This window comes from Vidua macroura, chromosome 34 (assembly GCF_024509145.1).
Source record: "Vidua macroura isolate BioBank_ID:100142 chromosome 34, ASM2450914v1, whole genome shotgun sequence".
Lineage (NCBI taxonomy): Eukaryota > Metazoa > Chordata > Aves > Passeriformes > Viduidae > Vidua > Vidua macroura.
In genome coordinates, this window is record NC_071604.1 from 676,271 (window position 1) to 695,742 (window position 19,472).

Consider the following 19,472-nt stretch of genomic DNA (forward strand, 5'->3'; position numbering starts at 1 on the left):
GGGCCCGCGGGAACCACTTCACCCTTCAAAAGGGACAATTTTCCCCCCTGTCCTGCTGCCGCTGGCACAAGAGCAGATGTCCCCACCTCCCTGTGCCCTGAGGTTGTATTTTCCCCCCCCAGGCTCTGTCACAGCAGTGAAAACCCTGATTCCCTCAATGCCCCTTCCCCTGGACCCCCATTTCCCCCCTGCCCATGGGCCTGGATCAATAACACTGATCAATAATCTGCTGGGGGGTGGGGCTGCCCAGGGCACCTCCAGACTCTCCCTGTGCCCCCCTGGGCCTGCAGCGGCCCGAGGGGACAAGGGTGGGACACAGGAGCGTCCAGTGTGGGATTCCTCCCTCCTGCTCTCTGCCCGAGCCCGGCTCAGGCCGTCCCCTCTTGTCCCACTGGAGCCTCCAGCCCCCCCCAGCACCCCCAGGATATTTGGGAGTGCTCCCACAGTTGGCTCTGAGGCTGCAGCAAAGGCTCCTCAGAGCCTCCCTCCCTTTGCAAATCCCAGTCCTGAGGTTCAGCAGCTCTGGGGCAGCTGCTTCCCAGGCCTGGAGTGGGGCCCTCTCCCTGCATCCTCCCCATGCCCAGATCATCCCTGTTCCTGGATCCCCACGCCCTCCCTAACCCTGGGTTATCCCTTTCCCTGAATCCCCACATCCTCCCCATCCGTGCACCCTCCCCATTCCTGACCCTAACCCTTCACCCTCCTGGGTGCCATGTCTGTCCATCCCACCCCACCCCATCCCATCCCATCCCATCCCATCCCATCCCATCCCATCCCATCCCATCCCATCCCACCCCATCCCATCCCATCCCATCCCATCCCATCCCATCCCATCCCATCCCATCCCATCCCATCCCATCCCATCCCATCCCATCCTCCCCAACTCTGCATCCTCCTCATCCCATCCCTGCATCCTCCTCATCACCCCAGCCCTGTATCCTCTCCATCCCTAAGCCCATCCACACATCCCCCCCATCCCAGCCCTCTCTCCATCCCGACCCTCTCTCCATCCCAGCCCTCTCTCCATCCCAGCTCTCTCTCCATCCCGGCCCTCTCTCCATCCCAGCTCTCTCTCCATCCCAGCTCTCTCTCCATCCCAGCTCTCTCTCCATCCCAGCCCTCTCTCCATCCCGGCCCTCTCTCCATCCCAGCCCTCTCTCCATCCCAGCTCTCTCTCCATCCCGGCCTCTCTCCATCTCAGCCCTCTCTCCATCCCAGCTCTCTCCATCCCCCCGTGCACCGCCGCCTCTCCCGGCTCCCCTGTGCGGCGTGCTGCCGATGGTACAGCCCTGCCCGCAGCGCCCGCTGCTCCGGGGACGTCGCTGGCGGGCGAAGGCAGCGGCTGCGGGGGCTGCGGGGGCTGCGGGGGCTGCGGGGGCTGCGGCGGCCGCATCCGGCCCCGACACCTCCCGGCAGAAGGGCTGGAGGGGACCCCGCGCCCGGCTCCGTCCCGATCCCTCCCGCGGTGCAGGCAGGAGCCATGACCCAGGGGAAGGTAGGAGGGCGGCCGGAGCGGGCAGGACCAGCCCGTCCCTGTTGCATAACGGCGCGTTTGGAGGAGGAAAGGGGGCTGGAGGGAAGGGCTTTAAGGAGCAGAATCACGGTGGAAGGGGCAGCCGGGCACCCGGGCACGGAACCTGCCACGGGGCTGCAAGGGGCTGGGGGTGGAAGGGGCTGGGGGGCTGGTTTTGGGGTTGGGGGCTGGTTTAGGGATGATTTTGGGATTGGAGGCTGCTTTGGGGTTGGTTTTGGGATCGGGGCTGGTTTAGGGGTGATGGATGCACAGCTCAAACCCTGCTGGACCTGTGGCCGTTTTTACCCCCCTGCGCCCCCCAAATCCCGGGTGCCGGGGGCTCCGTGAGCTCTTTGTGCTGTCCCACCCCCGTCCCCACCTGGCAGCACCTCCTGCCCGGCCCGGGGGCTCTGGATTTTGGGGATTTTGGGGTTCTCCAATGCTCTCAGACCGAGGAGGGGGGGTTGTGGATCCTCTGCCAGCTCATGCACCATCGCCATGGCAACGCTCTGGATGCAGCTCCATCCCTCGGCATCTCCTTGGGTATCTGGGGGGGTGGTGGGGGGCGCTTGTATGAACTCGGCCCCCTCAACCCAAGGGACAGGGAAGGACAGGGAAGGACAGTCCCTGGGGCTGGCAGGGGAGGTGGCACAGCCGGACGTGCCCGTGGGACACATCCCAGCCCGGGCCCTGCTGTGTTTTCAGACCCCAGCTGGGGCGCTGCTCGCTCCGCTCTGTTAGCGCCCGCTTGCTCTGGGGCTCGTTGCCGTTGCAGCCCCCCGGAGCTGTGGGGACGCCCCCCGGGGCTGAGCCGGCTCCTCCGTGGGCAGCAGAGTTTATCCTGGCAGTTTATCTATGCCAGGCCCATCGGGAAGGTTAAAGGGATCATGTTCCCAAGGAGAGGCGAGTGCTCAGGTGGCCCCACGCTGGCTCCTTGCTGCAATCCCAAGTCCTTGGAATGCTGGGAAGCAGCAGAGCTGAGCCTCCACACGGGCAGAGAGGAGAAAATTCTGGAGGGCCAAAGCAGAGCATTCCTGGGAGCAGCTGAGCCAAAATGGGGATAAATGGGAATGAAGAGCCCAGGATTTTCTGCCCAGGAACTGAAAGCTCTTTTTAAGGAGCAATGTAGGGCGTTTGATGAGAAGCAGAGAATTCCCTGGATGGTTTTGGTGTCACATTGAGCCCGAGGCACTGCGGGGGCTCCGTGTCTCCCCTCAGACCCCCCTACCTGGAACTTTTCATCCCAATGAGCACCTCCAGGGCTTTCCCATCTCCCCTGAGTCATGGATGCCCTTCCTGGGGGTGCAGGGATGGGCCCGTGTCCAGCGCCCAGGAATGGCTGGGGGCTCCCCGTTCCCGTGGGGCTCCCAGTTCCCGTGGGGCTCCCCGTTCCTGTGGGGCTCCCCGTTCCTGTGGGGCTCCCAGTTCCTGTGGGGCTCCCAGTTCCTGTGGGGCTCCCAGTTCCTGTGGGGCTCCCAGTTCCCGTGGGGCTCCCAGTTCCTGTGGGGCTCCCAGTTCCCGTGGGGCTCCCAGTTCCTGTGGGGCTCCCAGTTCCCGTGGGGCTCCCAGTTCCCGTGGGGCTCCCAGTTCCCGTGGGGCTCCCAGTTCCTGAGCCCTTTTCCAGAACCTGTCCGTGCCAGCTTCTCATCCAGGGCGGTTTCTGGGATGCTTTTACTCAGATCTCTCTCTCTCTTTGCCCCTTTCTGTGCAGCTCTCTGTGAACAACAAACCCCCCGGCTCTGAGGGGCAGGGGGACAAGAAGGACAATGCCACAGCCCCCCCGGCTCCTCCGTCCTATGAGGAGGCGACAGCGGGAGAAGGGATGAAATCCGGGGCTTTTCCTGCCCCGCCCGCGGCCCCGCTCCACCCCAGCTGGGCTTACGTGGATCCCAGTAAGTCCCTGCATGGCTGTGCTGGGGTGAGCCCTGGGAGAGGGGCAGAGATCCCCCCAGGAATGGAGAGGAGAGGGAAGCAGGACAAGAAGGGGAGCAGGGTAAGAGGGGGAGCAGGGATGTGCTGCCCGGTTTGGCCCAGGGTGGAGGTGCAGCCGTGAGCTGTGAGCCTCTGTCTGCACAGGAGAGTCTCTATCAATGGCTGAAAGTCTCCATCTGCACATAAAAGTCTCCATCTGCAGAGGAAAGTCTGTATCTGTAAATAAAAGCCATTCCAGCCATCCCAGAGACCTCACTCCCTTCCAGACGTGGGAGTGAACTCCTTCCCAGTCCCATGGTGGGAGAAATCCCCATTCCCAGCTCGCTGCCCTGGGAGATCCCAGCTCCCGGGGCTGGAGGGAAAGTCCTGGAGCAGCTGGATCCCCCCACCCCCTCCTGCAGCTCCTGCTCAGCCCCAGCTCTCAGAGCAGCTGAGGTGGCACAATTGGTGTCACAATTGGTGTCACAGCCCTGAGTGTGGCTGTTGGCAGAGCCAGGGAGGCTGGGACACGGCTGGAGCCAAAGGCTGGATTGTTCCAGCATCCTTGTGGCCCTTCCTGGGCAAACCAGCAGCTTTTCCAACAGCCAGAAGCTCCCTGGAGCTTCTGCTGGGCCGCAGCAAAGGACAGAGCCCTGGCTGTGCCCAGGGAATGGCTGCAGGCTTTCAAGTGGGGCTGGAGGGGGATGGGGGGGCTGGGAAGTGACCCTGGGGGTGGCTAAGTGCTCACTCAGCACAGCTCCAGCCAGAGAAAACGCTGGAACTACGGGATTTAGGGATGCCTGAGCTCTTGCCCTGCTCCATCCCTTGCTGCCTGTTGTGTCCAGCTGCAGGGATGGGATCCCTGGGGAAGGGGAAGGAGTGAAAATGTCCCCTGCTGTGTCTGTGCTGGCATATTCTGATGTTTCTCAGCCTTTCCCCTAAGGAACAGGATAAATCCCCCCAGGTTCCTCTGGGGATCATCTGGATTTTTCTGCTGTTGTGATGAATTAGGGTGGGTGAGGCCGAAATGGGGTGGGATGGGGTATTTGGGTTTAGGGGGTGGGATGGGGTATTTGGGGTTTCCAGATGGGAAACCCCCTCTATGGGATGTGTCACACCTTACTGGGAGCAGCTGGAGAGAAGGGATGTGGATTTGGGGTTGTTTCTGTGACCATGACCTCAGGACACTCTATCCTGCCGTGGCCTTGGATGGGGGGACAGAGGTGGGGACACCAGGAGGGAGGAGGATGAAACCCTCTGGATGCTGGGAGGGAGGGAGGAGGGTAAAACCCTTCAGCTCCTCCGGGGCACTGAGGTGCCAGCTGGGTGTTTAGGGGCCAGTTTGGTGTTTAGGGGCCAGCTGGGTGTTTAGGGGCCAGTTTGGTGTTTAGGGGCCAGCTGGGTGTTTAGGGGCCAGTTTGGTGTTTAGGGGCCAGCTGGGTGTTTAGGGGCCAGTTTGGTGTTTAGGGGCTGGGACTGCTTTGGTGCAGGAGCCGTGGAAGTGTCCCAGGGATTCTCCTGGCCCCAGGTACTCTGGGACCCGCGAGGGATCCGGGGGAACACGCAGGAGGTTCAGCTCCAGTGGGGCAGGAAGGAAGGACCAAGGGATTTATTGACAGCAGAACAGCAGCAGAGACTTGTTTCCTGCTGGGGGCACCTAAGTGAGGCTCCTGCTTTTTGACCAGGAAAACAGGAGAAAATCAGGATCAGGACCTTGAGTTTGGTGCTCCTGGTGTCTGCCCTGAGACTGAGAGGGCCTTTGCTCCATCTTCCCGAAGGATTTGGGTATCCCTGAGCTCAGAAGCTTTAGGAGGAGGGGAGGCATCTGTGGACCAGGCAGGGACAGGAATGTAAAGCAGGAAAATCACACAGAAATCCTTCTGTGGAAAGCCAGCAGGGGGGACTTCAGTGACACAGGAGGGGACATCAGCAAGGGAAGCAAAGAGGGCACAGAATGATCACAGAGTCATGGAATGGTTTGGGTGGGATGGGACCTTTAAGCCCATCCCGTCCCACCCCTGCCACAGGCAGGGACACCTCCCACTGTCCCAGGCTCCAAGCCCCATCCAGCCTGGCCTGGGACACTGCCAGGGATGGGGTAGGGGAAAGCAGCAACAGGAGCTTCTGTTCCTGCTGGGGCAAAGCAGAGATGACTTGTGCAGGGATTTGAGGCTTTGGGGGAAGGTTTTTCTCACTGGTAGCATTGGAGCTGTTTCCTCCTTTTTCAGGCTCGGTGCTTAACTGATTCCTGAGTCCCTGCATGGAAATGGGATGGAGGGCTGGAGCTCAGGGAGCTGCCAGGAGCTGCTCTCGGAGCAGGGACGTTGTTGACAAAAGCCACGATGCAAACCCAGCTCAGGAGAGCAGCGAGGGAATCCTCCTGCTCCGCTGGGAATGCTGAGTCACGGCTGCTCTGGGGATGCTCTAACATCCAGTGAAAGGAGAGCAAGGGATGATCCCAGCCCCCCCACTGCTGGGAAGGTTTGGGAAGGTTTCAGACAAGGATTCAGCCTGGTGTTGGGCTGGTTTGTGGGAATGTTCCCCCTCTGTTCCCAGGGATGGTCCTCAGGAGCCGCAGGAGCGGGAAGGGAGCAGAGGAACGCTGGGGAATCTGGGGCACCTGAGCTGTGATTGCTCCCTGGGCTCAGGTCCTGCAGCTGGGGGGGGATTTGGGGTGGGAGCTGCTCCTTTGGCCTCTCTGCAGGCACCAGCCCCAGCTACGGCAGCGGGGGGTACCCGGGGGACACGGAGCTGCTCACGACCTTCAGCTGGGACGACCGGAACGTGCGCAGGGTGTTCATCAGGAAGGTGAGGGAGGGACACGTCTCTGGCCCTCTGGGCTGGCAGAGCTGGTCCCCAGCCCTTGGAGGGCCTGGCTGTGCTGGGCTCTGGGATCCATGGATCACCTCTCTCCCTGCAGGTTTATGCCATCCTGATGGTCCAGCTCCTGGTCACCGTTGTCATCGTGGCTTTCTTCACCTTCTGGTGGGTGCTGGGTGTGTCCTGAGCCACCTGGGCCCTGGGCAGGTTCCTGGGGCTGTGTCACACCTGCATTCTTTCTGAGTATTCCAATAGAAAAGCAAAGCTGAGGGAACACTCGGAGGTCCCTCAGTCCTTTTGCTCCCATTCCCACCCAGCTCGGGGTTGGATCATCCATCCTGGGAGCTCCTGGGTTTTCCCTGCGGGAGTTACCAGATCCCAGCTCCAGGGGCTGGCCCCCCTCCCCTGCTCATCCCCCTCTCCAGCTCGGATGACCGAGCGCTCTGGGTGTGTGTGGCTCATGTTGCCTCCAGAATAAATAATGGATCGGCCAGCCTGAGGATTTGGGCTCCTGATCCTCTGTGGGAGCCATTCCCAGCCAGCTCCAGTGTGGAACTGGGGGAGCAGCACTGCCCTTCCCACCTGGCAGCTGGAATTCCTCTCCACAGGCCCAGGCTGCCGCGAGGGTTCCCCCCGGGCTGGGTTTTTAATCCCCGTGCTAGGGCTGTTCCTGGGGTCCTTGAGCAGGGAGCTCTGAGGGACTGGATTCTTCCTGCTCAGGATCTTTCCTTCTGTCTTGCAGTGAACCAGTCAAGGGCTACATCCAGACCCACTCCGCCTGGTACTGGGCTTCCTAGTGAGTATCCCTGGCTTTTCCTGCAGCCTGTGCGCTCCAGACAGCCTGGATGGGGCTGTGGGGCTGTGGGAAGGGTCTCCAACACTTCCCAAACACTTCCCTGTCCTGCATGTGAAGCATCACTCCAGGGTGTCCAGGGACAGCTGGGGAAGGTCATGGAATCGTGGGGTGGGTTGGGAGGGAGCTTGGAGCCCACCCAGTGCCTCCCCTGGGTGGGCAGGGACGCCCCCCACCATCCCAGGCTGCTCCAGCCCCAGGGTCCAGCCTGGCCTTGGGCACTGCCAGGGACCCAGGGGCAGCCCCAGCTGCTCTGGGCAGCTCTGAGCCTGAGCTGAGCAGATGGGAAATGTCACCTGAAAGAGCAAGAGGCACGGGAGAGGAGAGCTCCAAACCCTTCCCCAAAAATGGCTCTAGAAACCAGGGTCGAAATAAATACCTGCAGGAAGCCAGAGAAAACTGGGGAGTTTCCAGGGAAAGTGTGGAAACTCCTACATGAGACCTGGAAGGATGTTCAGGGTACCTTAGAGGCTTGATTTTGGGAAGGTCCCTTGGGAAGCTCCAAAGATCTCCTTGCAGAGCTTTCAGGAAAACACTGCAGAACCCCGTCTGACACCTGGAAGGATATTCAGGGCACCATGGAGGCTGAATTTGGGGATTTTCCCCTGGGAAGCCAGGTGGTTGTTGGGGTTTTCATTACATAATACCCAGTGGATATGGGGGTTGGATTTGGAGGTGTTGGGATGTTCCTGGCCATGTCTGAGTGAGTGGGGCTGTCACTCCTGGGGCTCCATCCCAGAGCCCCGAAATTGGGATGCCATTCCTTGGTCGCCCAGCCCAGCCCGGAACGGAGCTCCCAGGTGCTGGCAGCTCCGTGGTTTCCGGGCTGCTGGCAGGGTCAGTGCAGCTCAGTAAGTGTGAGGTGAACTCAGCTTTAATCAGTTCCCACCCAAACCAGGAGATGAGGCACCGGCTTATGTAACCTGGGAGAAGTCTCCAGACAGCAGCGACGGGAGCATCCGGCAGCTCCGGGGCACCAGGAGGGGACCAGAGGTGCTCCAGAGGGCAGCTGGGCTTGGAGAGGCAGTGCCACCTCCCAGGGGACAGGGAGAGGGGGCTCAGCCGTGCTCAGGTCCCCACCTTGCCCTCGGGGGTCACCTCTTCCAGCTCCCTGCCCAGGCGGAGTTTATCCCCTCCTGTTTCCCAGGAGGACACCCTTGGGGCAGCTGGGGGGGCTCTCCTGGGGGAATTCCCCCCTGGTCATTGTCCCCCTGTGCCCCGGTGAGACCCCACCTGCAGAGCTGCTCCAGCCCTGGGGGCCCGCACAGGGAGGATGAGGAGCTGCTGGAGAGAGCCCAGAGGAGGCCACGGAGCTGCTCCAGGGCTGGAGCCCCTCTGGAGCCCGGCTGGGAGAGCTGGGGGTGCTCCCCTCACCCCAGGCAGAGCTCAGAGCCCCTGCAGGGCCTGAAGGGGCTCCAGGAGAGCTGCAGAGGGACTGGGGACAAGGCAGGGAGGGACAGGAGCCAGGGAATGGATTGCCAGTGCCAGAGGGCAGGGCTGGATGGGAGATTGGGAATTGGGAATTGTTCCCTGGCAGGGTGGGGAGGCCCTGGGATGGATTCCCCAGAGCAGCTGGGGCTGCCCCTGGATCCCTGGCAGTGCCCAAGGCCAGGCTGGACAGGGCTTGGAGCAGCCTGGGATAGTGGGAGGTGTCCCTGCCATGGGATGGGATGGGATGGGATGGGATGGGATGGGATGGGATGGGATGGGATGGGATGGGATGGGATGGGATGGGATGGGATGGGATGGGATGGGATGGGATGGGATGGATTTTAAGGTCCCTTCCCACCCAGGCCATTCCATGACTTTGATGTTTTTTCACTGCCCAGTGAGCCAAGCCCTTCCCTTGATTCCAGTGACCCCAAATGTTTTTCCCGCTCTGTGCCTGGGTCTCCTTCCTAACCAGAGACCCCTGGAAAATAACCCTGGGAGCCCCAGGAGCCCTGGGAGCTGGGATGGTGCCTCAGCCAGGGGATGGGTGACCCCGCTGGCTCTGTGCTCCCAACAGCCTCTTTCCAGCTGCTCAGCCGTGTCCAGTGTGGCTTTCCTGGTTTCCCAGTGGGAGGGCAGGCCCGGCTTTATCTCTGTGCCCTGGCTCTCGTGGCCCTGGGCTCTGCCTTGGCCGAGGGTCAGTGGCTATCAGGAGCCATCGGCACTGCTGCCCCGGGGGAAGCAGGGGAGCAGCTTCCAGAGCCTGGAAAAACAGCCAGCTGCGGGCAGGAGAGCTCTGGGGCTGCTGTGCTTTGAGAGGGGTCAAGTGCTGGGAGGTAAAACCTGCCAGGACCTGGGCGGGGCTGGGCAGCCGCGGCACGTTGGGCTCTGCTGAGCCGGGAGGATCCTCCTGCCCTGGGTTTGGCCCTGAGTCCTTTTCTGAATGGATCCTCCTGCCCTGAGCCCTTCCCCGAGCAGCCCCTCCTGCCCTGAGCTCTTCCTCAAGCACTCCAGCAGGGGAATCCTGGAATGGGTTGGGTTGGAGGGACCTTAAAGTCCATCCAGTGCCACCCCTGCCATGGACAGGGACCTTCCACTGTCCCAGGTTACTCCAGTCCCTGTCCAGCCTGGCCTTGTGCACTTCCAGGAATGGAAAATCCAAAAATTCCCATTCCTGGCAGGATGTGCCATGGGAGCAGCTCCCTCCTCCAGCACAGCTCTTCCAGCCCTGCCTGAGCCCCGTCACTTTTCCAGCCCTTGGTTTAAGAACCTCCAGCCTTGACACCCTCAAGCTAGAAGGGGTTTGGAAACGAGGGGCAAAGCCTGGCAGCTCCGTGTGAGAAACTCACAGAACCACGGAATCTGGGATTGTGAGGGTGGGGAAAGCCCCCGGAGATCATCGAGTCCCACCACCAGCCCTCCCCTCACCGCCGGCCGTGTCCTCCAGCGCCACATCCACAGGCTTTTGGGCACCTCCAAGGATGGGATTCCACCACTGCCTGGGCAGCCCCCTCCCATGCCGGACCTCCCTTTCCACGAAGGAACGTTTCCCAAGAGCCAGCACAAACCCAGCTCCTGCCCTGTTTGTCATTAACACATTTGGGTGCTCCCCAGGGTCTGAACCCGACCTTGGCTCTGCTCTAAATCCAGCCCTCGGCTTCTCCAGGGGTGTTTTGTCCCAGCCCGGGTCAGGCACATGCAGAGGAGGCCCCTGAGGGCAGGAGGGAGTTAGTGAGGGGGAGCAGGGGTGGGAGCCACCCTGATCCACGCCTGCTGGCTGTCTGCGCTGCCAAGATCATCCCCATCTCAGGGAATTCCCCCCTGCACCACCCCCCCAGGCTGCTTTTCCCCCCTGAGCTCTCCCTCTCTCCTTGCAGCGCCGTGTTCTTCGTCACCTACCTGATCCTGGCCTGCTGCTCCGGGCCCAGGTAAAGGGGAGGCTTTGGGATCTGGGACAGCCTGGGCAATGCAGCAGGAATGTTTTCCTCAGCTTCCCAGCTCTCTTAGGGCCAGGGATGCAGCTGCTGTGTTTCCATGGGATCGTGGAATGGTTTGGGTTGGGAGGGACCTTAAAGCCCATCCAGTGCCACCCCTGCCATGGCAGGGACACCTCCCACTGTCCCACGGTGCTCCAAGTCCAATCCAGCCTGGCCTTGGGCACTTCCAGGGATCCAGGGGCAGCCCCAGCTGCTCTGGGGAACCTGTTCCAGATGCTGGGAACATCTGTTCCAGGCCTTGGGTTGCTGCAGCTCAGGAGTCCAATTGCAGCTGTGACTTCCCGGCAGAAACATTCCCCCGTTTGCAGCTCTGGACTGTGGGAACGAAACATTCCAGAGGATGCTCTGGTCAGCTCCCAGTGGAGCAGGAATATCCTGGGGACCTTGGTCCTGCTGGCCCCGGAGGAGCCCGAGTGCCCTGTGGCTCCCAGCAGGGTCACTGTGCCCTGCACTGCCCGGCACCTGTGCACAGGGCACCAATTACCAGCGTGGACAGGAGTGACCCAGCAGGGTCATTAAGGGCCATTAATTACCCTCACAGTCACTAATTACCCTCATGGTCAGGGATTGCCTGGCACAGCCCCTGCTGACTGGCCCCTGTTTCCTTTGCAGGAGATACTTCCCATGGAATCTGATCCTGCTCAGCATCTTTGTGAGTAGCACATCTGGCCAACATCTGCCCTGGGGCCCGAGTGGCTCCAAGGACACGCACAAGGCTGGAATTCCTGGGGAAAAGTGGGAATTTCATCTTCTTATTGTCCCGTGCTTGGGCTGAGGAGCTGTGGTTGCACTTGGATGGGAGAAGCTGGGAAAAAAGGGAGCCTCTGTTTGTTAAAAAATTGCAAAAAATAATCTGTGGAGTCTGGTGGGAGCTGGGGTGAGAACTGGGATGGGAACTGGAGTAGGAACAGGGATGGGAGCTGAGATGTGCTGGGATGGGAGCTGGGATGTGGGATGGGAGCTGGGATGTGGGATGGGAGCAGGGATGTGGGATGGGAGCTGGGATGTGGGATGGGAGCAGGGATGTGGGATGGGAGCTGGGATGTGGGATGGGAGCTGGGATGTGGGGTGGGAGCTGGGATGTGGGATGGGAGCTGGGATGTGGGGTGGGAGCAGGGATGGGAGCTGGGATGTGGGATGGGAGCAGGGATGGGAGCAGGGATGGGAGCAGGGATGGGAGCTGGGATGGGAGCAGGGATGTGGGATGGGAGCTGTGTCCTGTGCAGGAGGGATGCAGGAGCAGGGGATGCTCCTGTGCTGTTGCCCTCCCTCTGCCCTGTCCCGTGCCTGTCAGTCACTGGAGGGCTCCCAGTGCTGCCCAGGTTCCTTCTCCCGGGAGTCTGAGAGGCTTCCCGGCCCTTTTCTCTGGCACTGAGGGGTTTCCTGTGGTGTCTGCTCCGGGACACGAGGGCACTAACCAGACTGTGCTTCCCCCCAGACCCTGTCCATGGCCTATCTCACTGCGATGCTCTCCAGGTGGGTTGGGCACTGTCCTGTGTCCTGTCTCTCCCTGGAAACATTCCTTATTCCTGAGGTCCCTGGGCCGCCTGAGCTGCCTGGGGCTCCCAGCAGCCACACAAAGCTGGAGCTTCCCTGTGAAAACACTTCCCCAGGAAGGTTTCCAAGGCCTGTCCCTGTCCCAAGGGAGGCAGCACTGGGGGATTCCCACATCCCAAATCCTGCAGGAGAGCCCTGGAGGGCCAGGACAGGGCAGCACCTGGATGGGCTGGAGGTGACCAGCCAGTGATCCCACAATTCTCACTGGGCAGGTCCCAGGCAGGTGGGGCTGCAGTGAGCCAAGGAATTTTTTCCAGCAGTTTCAGGAATTTGTTCCCTTCCGCTCATTTGCACCAGGAAATCTGCTCCTAGCTCACGTGGGAGCCTGGAGAGAGGGACACGGTCCAGGGCGGGTGATGGATGTGTTGGGACAAAGAAATCCGCAGCCTCAGCAGCTCCAGGGGGAAAGCTCCAGTGACTCCACACAGATCCCCCCAGGGAGAGCAGGACTGGCTTTTCCAAGGGCTGAGCCTGGCACTGCAGCCAAAATCCTGATCCAGCCTGGAAACCATTCCAGCCTGAGTCTGCAGCCCCTGTCCTGCTCCAATCCCTCCTTCCTGCGCTTTTCCAAAAGCCAGACTGGGCAGGAGCCCAGGGGCTGCTCCTTTGCTTTCCCCTCACGCTGCAGTGACTTTTGTCATCCTGGTTTTGTTACCTCCCAGTCAGGATCTTCCCCATTCCCTGTCTGTCCGTGGACAGTGGGATTGGTGGAGTTGGAGCTGCTCCGAAGCTCTGGGAGGCCCCGATGGACCCTCCTGCCTTCCCTCCATCCTTCAAAACAGCAGGAAAACCCATCCAGCCTTTTTTCTCTCCTTCCTTTTTTAACGTTAGTGTGTGATGTTGGTAATTCCAGCGCTGTTTGTGCCCGTGGGATTTATGCTTTCCTTGCCCAGCTCCTGCCTGTCTGAATCCCCCTTTCCCATCCCAGTGGGAATGATCCAAACGTGGTTTTCCTGCTCATTTCGCAGTTACTACAACACCAAGTCGGTGCTGCTGTGCCTGGGGATCACGGCCCTGGTCTGTCTGTCTGTCACCATCTTCAGCTTCCAGAGCAAGGTGGGACTGTGGGCACCTCCCTGGGGAAGGGCACATCTGGGGCAGGACAGGGAGCTGGGGGAGCTGGGAGTGTCTGGAGGGCTCTGGGTACAGGAGCAGCCCGAGGGACGTGGGGAGGTTGGAGTGGATCAGGACACGTGCTAGGGAGGGATGTGGCTGGGATGTAAGTGGGGCTAGAAAGTGCTGATAAATGGGAATAAAATGAGATTTTTTTTGTGGATTGGGGCGTGCCATAGGTGTAAATGGGACTGGAAGTTGCTGATGTGTGGGAATAGTCTGGGATGTGTGGAGGATTGGGATGTGTCAAGGATGTCAGTGGGGCTGGAAGAGGCTGCACGGTGGTAAACGGGGAATTTCCGAGGGTTGGGCTGTGGGATACAGGAGGACACTTGTGTGGGATGGATTTGGGATTCCTGGTGCGTGGCGGGACCCGAGCCCCTCCCTGTGGCACTGAGGGGGATTTGGGAAGTTGGCTCTGTGCCAGGGGGTGGCTGCTGGGATGGAGAGGCAGAAGCAGCTCCGGGTGCAGCCCTGGAACGGGAATTCCTCCCTCCCGCCCGCAGTTCGACTTCACCTCGTACCAGGGCGTTCTCTTCGTGCTGCTCATGGTGCTGTTCCTGGGGGGGCTGGTCCTGGCTGTCATCCTGCCCTACCAATATGTGAGTGACCAGCTGGGCCAAACTGGGCCAAACTGGGCATGCTGGGAGGGGGGCCCAGCTCCCTGGAAATGGGCGGGAGCCCCCACGGAGGGATGGAGGAGCAGGGTCATTCCCTGGGATGGACCACGGTACGGCTCAAGGATGGAACTGGCCCAGGGCTGAGGACGTTTCCTGCTCTTCCTGGTGATGGAATCATGGAATGATTTTGGTCGGGAGGGACCTCAAAGCCCATACAGTCCCACCCCTGCCACGGCAGGGACACCTCCCACTGTCCCAGGCTGCTCCAGCCTGGCCTTGGGCACTGCCAGGGATCCAGGGGCAGCCCCAGCTGCTCTGGGAAATCCATCCCAGGGCCTCCCCACCCTGCCAGGGAACAATTCCCAATTCCCAATCTCCCATCCAGCCCTGGCCTCTGGCACTGGGAGCCATTCCCTGTGTCCTGTCCCTCCCTGCCTTGTCCCCAGTCCCTCTCCAGCTCTCCTGCTCTGTGCCACAGAAACCTTCCCAAAGCACTGTGCAAGCTGGAAGTGCTGCAAATCCAGCCTGCCTTTCAGGGCATTTCCCAGATTTCCCCCTCCACCTGGGAGCCAAGTCCCTTGGGAGTGAAGCCCTGCATAGCCCATTCTGTGCAGCTCTGACGGCTGTGCCCGTGTGTCCCTGTCCGTGTGTCCGTGTGTCCCTGTCCATGCCCGTGTCCGTGTGTCCCTGTCCGTGTGTCCGTGTGTCCCTGTCCGTGTGTTCCTGTCCGTGTGTCCCTGTCTGTGTGTCCGTGTGTCCCTGTCCATGTCCGTGTCCGTGTGTCCCTGTCCGTGTGTCCCTGTCCGTGTGTCCCTGTGTCCCTGTGTCCCTGTCCGTGTGTCCCTGTCCGTGTGTCCCTGTGTCCCTGTCCGTGTGTCCCTGTCCATATGTCCCTGTCTGTGTCTGTGTGTCCCTGTCCATGTGTCCATGTCTCTGTGTCCCTGTGTCCCTGTCCCTGTCCATGTGTCTGTGTCTGTGTTCCTGTCCATGTATTCACATCTGTGTCCATGTCCATGTCCTTGTCCCCGTGTCCCTGTGCCCGTGTCCCTGTCCCTGCCCTGTCCCTGTGTCCCTGTCCCTGTCTCCGTGTCCCTGTGTCCCTGTCCCTGTCTCCGTCTCCCTGTCCCCGTCTCCCTGTGCCCGTGTCCGTGTCCTTCAGGTCCCGTGGCTCCACGCGATCTACGCTCTGCTCGGGGCTGGGATCTTCACCCTGGTGAGTGGCTGCTCCTGGGCTGCGGCAGGGAGAACAGGCGGCAGGGAAGGAAGGGAGCCTGGAGCCCGGCAGGGAGCGGGCAGGGATTGCAGCTCGGGGCGGCCCCGGGGCAGCGATCCGTGCCGGGCACGGTGTGAGTGCCGGGGTGAGCAGTCCCGGCCGGATTGCTCCGCGGGGATCGCGGGGACACGCCAAAGGCGCCTCTGGAGGGGAGCGGGCAGAGCCGAGCTCGGCAGAGCTCCGGGAGCGGGGGGATCCAGGGATGAGGCTGCGCGGTCGGGCCGGGGCTGGGTGCGTGAGAGCGAGCCAAGGTTTGGGATGAGTTTGGCTCACAGAGGCGCAGAGAAACAGGGAACGCTGAGATGGGGATTAAGAGGCTTTAGGAGGGTTTGCACGGGCTGGAAAAGCCCTGGAGCTGGGCAGCTCCTCCAGGGAAAGGCTCGCCTTGCTCCCGGCGGTCCATCCCCCGAGCGAGTCCCGGCGCTGCTGGGCCGGGAGCCGGCCGGGGGACGTGTCCGGGGAGGTGCCCGGGGCTCCCGGGGCCGGGGCTCGGCCCGGGGCTGCCCTGGGCTCCGAGGCGGTGCCCACTGGGCATGTTGGGAATCGGAGCAGTTGAGCAATTGCCTTTATCGCCCATAAAAGTCACTCCAAGGGAGCGCGGGGAGCTCGGCGCTGATTCATGGCTCAAGATCCCTCTGTAAAATACAAGGAGGCTTCAACATCTGATAATTACCCCATAAACATCAGTCAGAGGCTCGGCCTGGCCCTGCCTGGGCAGCTCGGCTGGGATTTGTTCTGGGGGGATAAAACAGCCTCTCCTGGAGGATGCTGCAGCCCCGGAGGGCTCTGGACCCCTGAGGGACAGCAGGATGGCAGAAGGAGGAAAGGGAGGGAGGGGAAAATGGTGGATTGCAGTCACACCTGGGATTTCTGGCGGTGCTGCTCCGGATCCTGCGGGGGCCAGGCCACCCTGTGACTGCCTCATTCCCTGGCAGGTGTTTCCCAGCCGAGGGAAGTCTGGGAGTAACAAGTTACGGCCTCTGGGAGAGGATGAGGAGGGAGGATGGCTCCAGAGCTGGCCCTGGGATGGAGGAAGCCTGAGGGAAGAGGGCCTGGAGTGGGAGTTACACTCGGGGTTTGATTGTCAGGAGGGAAATGAGGGAAGGGGAAAGTTGCAGCTTGTTCTGAGCTCTTAAATTTTGGCCCCAGCACACAAAAAGGGGCTGCACTTTCATCCCGGGTTCAGGGAGGCAGCGGGGACTTCTCCTGTCATTAGAGCCCTTCTTGCCTCCCTGGGCCAAACCTCCCTGTCACTGTCCCGGGGCTTCCTCCTTTCCCTTCCAGTTCCTGGCCCTGGACACGCAGATGCTGATGGGGAACCGCCGGTACTCGCTGAGCCCCGAGGAATACATCTTTGGAGCCCTCAACATCTACCTGGACATCATCTACATCTTCTCCTTCTTCCTGCAGTTCTTTGGCTCCAGCCAGGAGTGAGGGCAGCGGGGCAGGACGCTCCCTGTGCTGGCAAATGCGAGGGGTTAAACTGGGGAGCAGAGGTGAAAGGGTTCAAAGCCGCCAGCCTGAGCCAATCCCTCCCTTTCTGGCCCATCCAACGCACTGAGGAGCCCCAGGCCCCTCCCGCAGCTTTGTACATTTGCTGCCAGGCCTTTGTGACCCAGAGAGCAAAGCAGGGCTTCAGTGTCGTGTCCCTTCTGCTCCCCCCACTCCCGCCCAGCCCAAACCAGCCCAGGGGCTGGGGGCAGGAGACCGGGACCTGCCTGGCCCCAGGGGCTGCTGGAGGTGCCCTCTGAGTCCTGCCCAGGGCTGTGACAAAACAACAGTGAGGGCAGCAGAGCAGGAACTTTGCTTAGATCCTGGCAGGAAAAGCAGCTGAGCCCAGGGAAAAGCCTTGGGGAATCCTTGCACTGCCCTGTTTCCCACAGTCCATGGGAGCTCGGTGGCCTCTGCGCTATTCCTGGTGGCTCCTGCTGTTGGAAACGTGGAGTGTGGGATCACGTAGCTGGATTTCAGTGCTCCAGGCACAGAGAACCTGTTTGTTCAGGACGTGCAGCTCTCTGAGGTCATCCCTGGTGCCACTGCAGGAAAAATTCCCCTGGATCCCTTGCATCTGGCTGAGTGCCCTTCCCTTCCCTTCCCTTCCCTTCCCTTCCCTTCCCTTCCCTTCCCTTCCCTTCCCTTCCCTTCCCTTCCCTTCCCTTCCCTTCCCTTCCCTTCCCTGGGTCCCTCCCAGGGGGATGTGCTGGTTCTCTTTGGAGCGTGGCTCCTCACCGAGGGATTGGGATCCCAGGGAAGGAATATTGCCAGGAAATGGCAGAGAAGAGCTGGAGGAGGCTGAGTTTCCATGCTGGGAGATGCCATTCCACGTGGGAAACGGGCTGGGGTCCTGTGACCCACGCTGAGGCTCTGAACCCCTCACAGAACTGTCTTGGTTGCTCCAAATGAGCGTTCCTAAGGGGTTGTTTCCGGGGATGGAGGCCACTGGAACAGCAACGTTCCCTCTCCCTGGCTGTTTTCCACTTCTCCTCTCCCAGACGGGGACGTCAGCGCGGGCTCTGGATGTGCTCAGGTAACTTTCCACCGTGGCCACGCTCACATTCCCTGTCTGGGGCTCAGCTGGCTGATCTTGGGCTGTAAAGCTCCCCAGGGAGATAAGGGGCCTTTTGCTCTCATTCCAAGCGTGATCCTTCCTGCAGATAGCACCTGGTATCTCCCATCTCGCTGGGAATGCCGGCGCGTGCGTCAGGGAGCTGCCTCCAGCAATTCCTGCTGCACAGAGGCTCTGCCAGAACGCTGGAACGTTCCTGCTCCTTCTGCCCTGGGTTTTACCCCACACGTCCCGTCCTCCTGCCACACGTGTCCAGGGAAGGGCACTGTGCAGGGAATGGAAACGCTCCGGCCCCTCCGCGGCTGCAGCGATGAGCAGAAGTGATGCCTTCCCCTTATCTTCCTCCCTAAAACACCCCCCAAAAAACCCAACCAGGCCAAGAAACCCCAGTCAGACACAAAAAACCCCAACCAGACAAAAAAATCTCATCCAGGTCAAAAAAACCCCAACCAGACCAAAAAAACCCCCAACCAGACAAAAACCCCAACCAGACCCAAAAAAACCTCAACCAGAACAAAAATATCTCATCCAGATCAAACATCTCCAAACCAGACAAAAAAAAAACCAAACCCCAACCAGACACAAAAAACCTCAACCTGACAAAAAAAATCTCATCCAGATAAAAAAAAAAAATCCCAACCAGACCAAAAAAATCTCATCCAGATCAAAAATCTCCCAACCAGACAAAAAACCCCAACCAGACCCAAAAAAACCTCAACCAGAACACAAATATCTCAACCAGACACAAAAAACCTCAACCAGAACACAAATATCCAGATCAAAAATCTCCCAACCAGACCAAAAAAACCCAGCCAGACCCGAAATCCCCAAGCAAAGCCGAGCTCTTTGTAGGGATGAAGGCCACCACGAGGTGATGCCAGCAGGAAGTTCATGCCCTGCTGGCTCCTGCTGAGGAGAACCAAATCCTTGGATTGCGGAGCAGGCAGGACTGGGAATTGCACGGGAGGCACCCTGAAAGTGGATGGAATAAGAGTTTCAAGAGGGAACTTCCCGGCCCTCAGCAGACTGGCTGGGCAGCCTTTCCTTGCTCACGGTTATTTCCTGTAGGGATTTGTGCTTTCCAGGCTTGGAGGGAGGAGTGTGGAGCTCCATGATGAGCTCTGGCTCTGAAATAGTCCCAGAACTCCTCCAAAATGCCCTGCTGGGAGCTGGGGAGGAACACACGGACCTGCAGCCCCCTCTGGAATTGTTCTGTTTCCTTCTGGTGTGGAGTAACTTTGCTGCTGCTGCTGCATCCTGGCTTATTGCTGATATCTCCTGCCTTTCTGCTGATATCTCCTGCCTTTCTGCTGATATCTCCTGCCTTTCTGCTGATATATTCTGCTTTTCTGCTGATATATTCTGCTTTTCTGCTGATATCCCCTGCCTTTCTGCCCCTGCATCCCAGCTTTTCTGCTCCTATTGGGAACACCTGGCATGACCCCGCTCCAGGCACCTGGCTGGGGGGCACTTCTACCCTCCTGTGTCCCTTGCACATGTCCTGGTCCCTTTTCCACCCTGATCCCACCCCAGCCAGCCCTGCTGGATGCTGAGCACTGCCCTGCTCGGGGAGCTGGAGCTCCTCGGGAGGCTGAGGAATGCAGGATTTGGGGTGGGATGTGGAGGGCTGCTCCCCCTCCCCCTGTGTCCTCCACCCAAAATCCCCACCCAGCTCCATATCCCAGTCCTTTGGAGCGGTTGTTCCTATGATTTCACTGTAAATAGAATTTTGTATCTTCTCTGACTATTGCTAATAAATGGTTGCAAAACTGTGCCCGTGCCTGTTCCTGCTCTGGCTGTGCAGGTGCTGCTTCATCC

General features: G+C 60.4%; 1 protein-coding gene across 1 annotated transcript; it reads left to right on the plus strand.

The window, feature by feature from the left end:
- Window positions 1-1,355: 1,355 nt before the first annotated feature.
- Window positions 1,356-19,428, plus strand: FAIM2 (Fas apoptotic inhibitory molecule 2). Its single transcript, XM_054002047.1, has 12 exons — window positions 1,356-1,495; window positions 3,225-3,405; window positions 6,129-6,232; window positions 6,345-6,409; window positions 6,987-7,040; window positions 10,406-10,456; window positions 11,138-11,177; window positions 11,964-12,001; window positions 13,051-13,138; window positions 13,702-13,797; window positions 14,975-15,028; window positions 16,373-19,428. The coding sequence occupies exons 1-12, from the start codon at window positions 1,481-1,483 to the stop codon at window positions 16,520-16,522; spliced, it is 936 nt and encodes a 311-aa protein (XP_053858022.1). The 5' UTR covers window positions 1,356-1,480; the 3' UTR covers window positions 16,523-19,428.
- Window positions 19,429-19,472: the final 44 nt, after the last annotated feature.